General features: G+C 46.8%; 1 protein-coding gene across 1 annotated transcript; it reads left to right on the top strand.

Annotated features, from left to right (window-relative positions):
• The first annotated feature begins 591 nt into the window (after positions 1-591).
• ralbp1 (ralA binding protein 1) lies at positions 592-8,600 on the top strand. Its single transcript, XM_080478654.1, has 10 exons — positions 592-643; positions 2,746-3,051; positions 4,040-4,471; positions 4,548-4,897; positions 5,224-5,385; positions 6,246-6,377; positions 6,460-6,570; positions 6,649-6,770; positions 6,859-6,979; positions 7,085-8,600. The coding sequence occupies exons 2-10, from the start codon at positions 2,799-2,801 to the stop codon at positions 7,415-7,417; spliced, it is 2,016 nt and encodes a 671-aa protein (XP_080334780.1). The 5' UTR covers positions 592-643; positions 2,746-2,798; the 3' UTR covers positions 7,418-8,600.
• The last annotated feature ends 546 nt before the right edge of the window (positions 8,601-9,146 follow it).

Raw genomic sequence — 9,146 nt, 5'->3', positions numbered from 1 at the left:
AGGAGGGAAGAAAGGAACATTTTCTGATGCCAATCGCTCACCGCCACACACAAATGCTCTTTGTGATGCCAGCACATTTTGAAAAGGCAGCAGGGTGCCCTATCACTGATTATGTTCCCGCTTGGCATGCAGCAGCAGTTTGCACAGACTCATCTACCAGACACACAATGAGACCTTGTCTTGTCTTGTCTTTTCTTTTTTATGATATTGAATCACAGCCTCATTTCGCCACCGCAGCTGTGTGGCTCGGAGCGGTCGGTGCCAACAGAGATCAGAGGACTAATGTGTTTCATATGTCATGATGACTTCCAGTCTTCCTTGTCCGACCACAGCTTTTGGGAAAGTACACACAGTTGAGAATAGCAAGTGGTTTTCCTCCAAACTTAGTTTGCAGCTGCTTTTCAAATCACTCGAATTGCAAATAACTCTGCAGCCTAAACAGACTTCATTGCTCCAAACGGGGTTTTTTTCCCCTTATAAAGACTGAATTTGTGTAAATATGTGAAGAAACGTCAAACGGCAATCGAGTCTGATTTGACTACATTCCCCGTCATGCACTCGTACATTTGCGCATGCGCAGCAGGGTTTATTTAGTACACAAGACAACCGGAAGCTGCTCTGAAGCCGAACGGGATAGTTTGCGGTAAAGTTTCTCACCTTTTCACTTGTACACCTTTCACTCCTGCACGCCAGTCTCGAAACACATTTAATTACGTGCAGCTGGTTGAATATGTCACGGTTGGTTTGTGCGGGTGAATCGGGAGGTTTTAACGTGACGTACAGGCTGGCTAGCACCTAGCACAGCTAACGTTAGCATATGGGCCCATTGAGAGCAGAGCAACACAGCAACACTTTAAGACGTTTGGAATGAAAAAATACAATTAAAATCAGTAAATTCATACTGGCAGACGAACAGCTGAGTAACTGCATGTTTAGATTAAGATGTTTCGGTGTGGATACAGGACCTGGCGAGGTTAATCTCCCAAAGCGAAGGTGGATTAAGGTGCCACACAGGTTTAATCTGTATATTTACTATATTAGATAATGAAGAAATTATTGACAAACAGATGGATATTGGTTTATTTCCCAGGTTTGTCGTGCAGCATGTCATGTTTATCGACTATTTACCTCTTGATACAGCTGTTTTCTAACTTCCAGTTCCTGTATGAGCATCATTTTACAGTAAACAGATTAATTTTGATCAACATTTGGATGACAGTTATCGAGCTACTTCTCAAATTGAGTGCTCGAGTTCCTGTTTTGTGTTTGATTAGACATCAGCACAAGCAGACAGACGTGTTGTTGTTTCCTATAGATTGACATTAATGTATTTAGAGTAATATCTATCAAAAATACTCCACCGTGGGTCTGCAGTTTTAGTTTTTGATGCCTGTAAATGTCAGAGTCGACCTGTTGTAGGGACGTGGAAGATGTTTGTATGTCAGAGCCCCATCTGCTGGATAAATATAAATGTTACACTGATTTTTCTTATTTATTTTTTCTCGGCTATGCTCATAGACAAGGTATTGCAGCATGTTTTCCTTTCAAAAAGACAAATTTACATATCTGTTTCTTATCCGCTTAGTTTAAACTGTTTCTGAAATGCATAGAAAGTTGTTTTTTTCTAAAACTGAGCTGCTACTTTTGTATATAAAGTTCGTGAATATTGCTGTTATCACTCTTAAGTTCATTTTGTTTTGACTGTTGATGTCGCCGAAACATTATAAGTTCACCAATGTTATTTGTGAACTACGTGTTCTGGCTAATAATCATTTCAAGGACACCCACTGAACAACATGGAAATGTAAACTTTTAAGACTTTTTTTTCCTTTTGTGACATGATTTGCATCTTTATATGATATGCATTCTGCCCCAAGACACACATAATTCACAATTTTGAGGTTTAAAAAGTTTGAAAAGTTATATTTATGCATGAAAAAGGTTATAAAATCATGTCAACCACAGATTCTACGCTGATCTCAGCGTTTTATCACATCTATTCCGTCGTGTTTTCTGTCATTTTCATTTTATATTAGTGGTTTGGAAGAATTTTGAAGTTACTGATAACACCTGCTGACTGATTTTTGTACTTTAATGCTTGATCAGATCGTGACAAACTCCATCCTCATCATGAAACTAACACTGGGTAGTGTCTGTGTTTGGAGGCAGGTTGATTTGGACTAAAAAATTACAAAACAGCTTCCGTTCATATTGATCCATCCGTCTACTGTGTACTTGGGGAAATATGCAGATATTGTTCAAATATTTTAAGAATGGGTTTTGGTTCATTCACAGGCTTTTGACTTGTTAGTGTTTTGAATCAGCTATCATCAGAATGACTGATATAATGATGGAGACTAAGTAAATGCAAATAATAAAATTGCAATTTTCCTGTTTTGAACAATATATAACTGAGAGAAAAAAAGATAAAATGACATTATCTGGATTCTTGCACAATATTATAGAGGTATCAGTATTCAATTAAATTTTATTTCTAAAGCGCCAAATACAGCCCAGTCATTTTAAAGTACTTTTACAGAGAAAAACCAACAATTCCACATTAGCTTTGAGACTTTGTGCCGTTCTGGTGGGGGATCGAAGAAAGAAAAGGACAAGACAGATTGTGGGGAAGGATTCAAACCCTGGTTGAGGTAGAAGGAAGGGATTTTCTATTCAACATACAAATGTGTTATTGTTGCTTCCCAGCCTGACGTCTCTCTCTCTCTCTCTCTCTTTCTGCCGCAGGTGTGATGGAGAGATAATGTTCCGGTCGAAGGATTGAGGAGGCCGCAGCAGCCATGACCGAGTGCTTCCTGCCGCCCAGCAGCAGCCCCGGCGAGCAGCGGCGGGCCGAGCACCCCGGGAGCGTGGCCCGCACGCCCAGCTCCGAGGAAATCAGCCCCACCAAGTTCCCCGGCCTGTATCGCACGGGCGAGCCGTCGCCGCCGCACGATGGACACCACCACCACGAGCCGCCGGACGCCTACGTCTCCGACGACGACAAAGAGCACAGCAAGAAGAAGAACAAGTTCAAGAAGAAGGAGAAACGGAGTAAGAGATGAACAATATTTATGTTGGAGCTCAGAGTGCTGGCATGACGGGGGGGTTTGAGGAAAATGTGCAGAAATATGCAACATCTCGTTGTTGGAGGAGGAAAGAAACTTGGAAGTTGGACTTTTAGATGTATTTCAGTATATTATTGTACGTGGAAATAGCAGATTGACAAAAAGACTTGGCTCTAGATTAGTTTAAGTGATGCAGAAAGGAACACACTACGTATTAGAAAAATTTCTGCAGGTTTGTCAAAGTTAACAGTAATCAGACTTTTTGCACATGCTCAATATTAAAGTGCAGTAACACCTTAAGTGTAATTCCCTTTATTTAGGTATCAGTCCAGCATCTGATTATTGTTCTGATCAGCTCCTTCCAGATTTATTGATTAGGCCCAGTTGAGTTGTTGTGTTTTGTGCTACACAGACAAAACTGGATCGACATCCATCCCACTTTAATGCTTCCTGCAGATCAGGTAGTTCAGGCCACGAAGATGCTTTCAAAGCAGCAGTAATGTTTTAATGTCCTATCAGTGTTGGTAAAGACATTTAGGAGAGAAACGTTCCTCTTCTGAGGATGTTTTTCCATCACCAACATGAGTGAAGAGATGAACAGATTCAGAGCACTCCCACCGAGGCCGAGTGAAGGTGCGTCTCCTTCTCGTGGGAATAATTGAACCTGGAACAAGACTTTATGCGTTCCACTCTATCGTTCTTGCATTTATTTCTAGTGAGAACTGGGAAACCTGCGTCTGTTCTGAAGAGAAAAGGTGTGAGGTGCAGTGGGAGCTGCTAAATCAGTGGCTGACCTCTTTTCCAAGTCCCCGTTCTCCCCCTCCTCTACTATCTTCTCTCTCTCTCTTTCTCTCTTTTCCTGCCTTTTCTCTTCCGCCGCTGTCGACGTTTAGTCGTAGCGGGAAAACGAGAGGGACGCCGGGGGTCTCTTGCCCCTCGTATCTCACCCGGTCTCTCTTCCTTTGCTCTCCCAGCGGAGGGATACGCCGCCTTCCAGGAGGACAGTTCGGCGGACGAAGCGGAGAGCCCGTCCAAGATGAAGCGTTCCAAGGGAATCCACGTGTTCAAGAAGCCCAGCTTCTCCAAGAAGAAAGAGAAGGACTTCAAAGTGAAGGAGAAGTGTCCCAAGGAGGACAAGGCCAAGGACAAGAAGTCCAAGGACCTGACGGCCGCCGACGTGGTGAAGCAGTGGAAGGAGAAGAAGAAGAAGAAGAAGCCGACCACCGAGGCGGAGCCGGTCCCGGTGGAGGCCCCCACCTTCAGGCCCATCTTCGGAGCCCCACTGACCGAAGCCGTGAAGAGGACGGCGCTGTACGACGGCCTCCAGCTGCCCGCCATCTTCAGGGAGTGTGTGGACTACATCGAAAACTACGGCATGAAGTGTGAGGGGATCTACCGGGTCTCAGGTAGGAAAAAACCCGCCGCAGATCTTACCTTCAGTCATGGGTAAAGTCAAATCTGAGCATCTTCCGTCCCCGTCAGGTATGAAGTCCAAGGTGGACGAGCTGAAAGCAGCGTACGACCGGGAGGAGTGTCCCTGCCTGGAGGAGTACGACCCGCACACGGTGGCCAGCCTGCTGAAGCAGTACCTCCGCGAGCTGCCCGAGAACCTGCTGGGCCGCGACCTGGCCCAGCGCTTCGAGGACGCCTGCGGGCGGCAGGTGGAGGCCGAGAAGGTGACGGAGTTCCAGAGGCTGCTGGGCGACGTGCCGCCCGAGAGCCGGCTGCTCCTCTCCTGGCTCGTCACGCACATGGACCACGTCATCGCCCGCGAGGCCGACACCAAGATGAACATCCAGAACATTTCCATCGTCCTCAATCCCACCATACAGGTCAGGAGATAAAGAAAAAGGAACGACTCCCCTCAGCCACCAGCCAGCCCAGTTTTTATTGGATCAAGTAGTTTGTCTCTAAAGCGATGCCCCACTTTAGCTAATTTATTCCCATAGGGGAGACGTCTCTGCTCCTGGCCTATTTATTCACACCCAACAGCAGCAGCACCCGCACGGTCGCTAAATAAACTCTCCTTTCAATTAAGCAGTCGAGTCCCTCGGTCAGTTTAATCAGGATGAATAAATATGAGGACGTTTCCCGTCCAGATCGGCTCTTTACTCTCCCAGAAACGTCACATTTCAGCTTCCCTGTGCTTCCCGTACAGATCGGGAACCGCGTCCTCTACGTTTTCTTCACCCACGTGCGCGAGCTGTTCGGAGACGTGGTGCTGAAGCCCGTGGTGCGGCCGCTCCGCTGGTCCAACATGGCCACCATGCCGGCGCTGCCCGAAACCCAGGAGAGCATCAAGGAGGAGATCCGGCGGCAGGTCGGTGTCCGTTTTACAACGTCACGATGATTTCCAGCTTTTAAATTTAACTTTCTATGTTGCTTTTCACTGTTGTGTGTTAAATATACAAGGAATGTATATTTTCTTATTCCTGAGTAAAGCTGAATAATGGTAGTTTTAGTGGGTTTATGGTGAACAGAGTGATGCAGCGGTAAGCGTCTCTTCTTTAGCGTCTTGTCAGCACTGCACATTGTTTTGTCTCTTTCTCGGTTTGTATTGCGTCACCATGTTCTCCAGATGAACACTTTGTTTTTCCTGCGTTATCTTAAAGACAAACAATCATTCTGATACAAACAGATGAAGTTCTGTTTATAAATACGACCCGAGAAAAAAATATTTCTTGTCAGGGTCAAACCGCAGCCTTGTTTTTGTCTTTTTAAATCAGGGGTGTCAAACATGAGGCCTGTGGGCCGAAGCTGGTCAGCAAGAGGCTCCAATCCGGACAAACCACCAAGAAAATTGTAAACAAAATTCTTAAGAGCAGCGACACAAAACAACATTGAGACCCGAGCTGAGATATTGGCATGAAAAGCTTTGTTACTCAAGGCCGTGCTGTCGGTTTGTAAAATCACCCAGAATGTATAGGAGATAGAAGGTTTCATTAAAATTGGCTTTATGTTGAAACTGTATGGTTTTGTGTAAATATAGACATTATTCATCTCTGCTCTTCACCACCACGTAAAAAAGTCTAAAGGTTTGTTTTGTACCGGTCTCACCCACTCGAGATGAAATTTGACTGTTTGTATGTTTTAAATACTTGGACTTGGAGATAAAGAGGATTTATTGTTCATCAGACTCTCGCCATCAGGCCATAACAACCTTTGATGTTCACGTTTCAGGAGTTCCTCCTGAACTGCCTGCACCGGGACCTGCAGGCCGGCGTGAAGGACCTCTCCAAAGAAGAGCGGCTGTGGGAGGTTCAGAGGATCCTGACGGCGCTCAAACGCAAGCTGAGAGAAGCCAAACGCCAGGTGGGCAAACACACCTCCGCGTGTTGAGAGCCGCTAACGCCTTGGAGGTTAAAAATGCTTGATTTTCTCACTGTGGTTTCAGGAGTGTGAGAGTAAAATCGCCCAGGAGATAGCAAGTCTGTCAAAAGAAGACGTCTCAAAAGAGGAAATGACTGAGAACGAAGAGGAAGTCATCAATCTTCTGCTCGCCCAGGTGAGCCGTCCTCACACTGAGCGATAACCTGAGGTTGTGCTTTGAAGTGACGAGCCTCCGCCTCCTCCCACCAATCAGGAAAACGAGATTCTGACGGAGCAGGAGGAGCTGATCTCTCTGGAGCAGGTGCTGCGCCGACAGATCGCCACGGAGAAGGAGGAAATCGAGCGGCTGCGGGCCGAGATCGCCGACATCCAGAGGTAAGAGACACACACAGAGTGTGTGAGGGCGTCGGTGTGGGCGTCGCCGGTTACCGGCTGTAACCGGGCGGCTCGTCTTCCTCCTCAGCCGGCAGCAGGGCCGCAGCGAGACGGAGGAGTATTCGTCCGACAGCGAGAGCGAGAGCGAGGACGAGGAGGAGCTGCAGATGATCCTGGAAGATCTGCAGAAGCAGAACGAGGAACTGGAGGTGAGGAAACGCTCGGCGTGCGGCGACGTATCGGAGTCACTAATGCGACGCGCCACTTTTAGCGTCATGACGTGTTGAGCTGCAGCAACGTTTTGCTTCTCGCAGAATAAGAACACGCACCTGAACCAGGCGATCCACGAGGAGCAGGAAGCCATCTTGGAGCTGCGCGTGCAGCTCCGCCTCCTGCAGAGCCACAGACTGCAGCAGGAGCTGACGGTGGTGCAGCCACCGGCCGAGCAGGCCCCGCCCACACCGCCCAGCCCCGAGGCGCGCGGCGAGGAGCAAACCAAACACTCCGTCGCCACCACCGCCGCTGTCGTCGCCACAGCGGCCGCTGTCGTTACGGACGCGGCGGCAGCGGCGGCGGCCAACGGGAAGGTGGCGAAGGATCCCTTGAAGCCGTCGCCGAGCAAAGACCGGAGAGACGCCAGCATGTGAGCGCCGCTCGTGTCGCTCTCGTTCCTCTGGCTCGCTTCACGTCGTCGAGTCCGTCCGTCATTTGTCCATGAGCTTGTTTTTGTTTCTTTCTTTTTATTTTCCTTCCCGAAAAACCAAAACGTAGAAGCAGATTCGAGAGACCAGGCGGGACCACCGTCTGTAACCCGCCATGCCAATACTGTATGAAGGAGGGAGGGGGGAGCAGGGGTGGGGGGGTGTCGGGGGGGTTACGGCGTGAAGAAAGTTTATTTTTCATGTCAGATCACTAGATATAATCTCAATCTCTGTTGTTTCCCAGACTCGTCATGTTTGAACAGAGAACACTGTGCCATAGCTGCAGAGGAGCGGAGCCCCCCCCCCCCCCCCCCCCCCCCCCCCCCCCACCACCACAACCACCGACCCCCAAACAAAGCTCTTTGAGTCACCAAGATTAGTTTATAGTTTCTATATTGAACTGGTGTTCACCAGAATACTCACCGACAAATACGATTCTTTTACGTTATGGCTCATTAGTAATATATGAATAAATGTATGAGTATATTGTAAATGCTTTCGTTTCCTTCGAACGTCAGACGACGCACGTAAACGTCGCAGCGCTACTAACCGACGGTGGCAATTAAACAATTAAATACAAAAAGTCGCTTATCGCTGCAACACGTCGCTCTGTTGTCCCGCTGTCTTTTTCACATAACCCCCCCCCCCCCAACCCCCCCGCAAAAAACGAGGCTACGCTGAAAACGTGTGCAGAGACGTTTCCTGTTGTGTATTTAAATGTGCGACATCGTTTCTTATCTAAAGAAAGTCGACTTCCCTGTCAATCCATTTCACTTCTGATCCACGACTCCGGCGAACCTTCATATTTAAAGCAGAGTCACGATCCGACGTCCTCACTTTTTATTTCTGTATATTATTGTAAAATTCTAAATGAACTGTATTTTCAGCTCTTATGTTTTTTCATGCCTTTCTTTTTTCTTTTTTTTTTTTAATATATATATAATAATTATTAATGACGTGTACGGTTTATGTTTGTGTTTCTGGCCCAGCTTTTTGGGCAGATTGAAACAAATCTCACCTGGATTATTAATCTGGAAGCGGATGAATGCTCGGTGGGCTCAGAAGCCTCTCGCCAGGTTATTTTTCATATTGTTGCAGAAGGATAATGCTGTGAAGAATAAAGTGTCAATCTGGATGTTTCACGTCGGTCTCTTCTGTTTCCAGGGTCACTTTTCAGCCGAGTCGGTAAAATAAAAGCCTGTGCTTCCATTTTGAGGGCAGTGGGAGGTGGGATCTCCCTGCAGGCTTCAGAGTTAAAGAGATAGCAGAACCACCCTTCTGGGTTTTTTTTTCCTTTTTGTAAAAGCTTTCACTGGTTTCCGATTTGGAAACTGACTTCATGAAGTGGACAGAAACAGACACACACACACACACACAGGCGGATGTGAGTAAAGGAAGTTCCAGAATAAAACTCAACAACTCAAATTGTCTCTTTAACTTCCACTTGGCTCACATTAACAGACTTTGTGTGTCAACTGATGGGCTCAGCGTTGGACGGTGTAAATGATCTGTTTTTACTTCACCAGTCTGAATGTTGTTAAACATCCCAAAGCTCAGTCCAGCCTGCCCACACTTCAGTCTGATCCAGAAAGATTCTTTCTTAAGTGGCTCTGATGTTAAAAAATAAGTTGTTTCAGGAGGATTTGAGGACACAACATTTATTTTATTGTTGATT

This window comes from Lipophrys pholis (assembly GCF_963383615.2).
Source record: "Lipophrys pholis genome assembly, chromosome: 1".
NCBI classification, from domain to species: Eukaryota; Metazoa; Chordata; class Actinopteri; order Blenniiformes; family Blenniidae; genus Lipophrys; species Lipophrys pholis.
This window is presented reverse-complemented; position numbering and strand designations above follow the sequence as displayed.

Bases quoted from the DNA above. Each gene is read 5' to 3' on its own strand.
- ralbp1 (XM_080478654.1), top strand. From the start codon at position 2,799: ATGACCGAGTGCTTCCTGCCGCCCAGCAGCAGCCCCGGCGAGCAGCGG. The intron at 5,386-6,245 runs GTCGGTGTCCGT...TTCACGTTTCAG, and splicing joins AGGAGGAGATCCGGCGGCAG to GAGTTCCTCCTGAACTGCCT. The intron at 6,771-6,858 runs GTAAGAGACACA...CTTCCTCCTCAG, and splicing joins GAGATCGCCGACATCCAGAG to CCGGCAGCAGGGCCGCAGCG.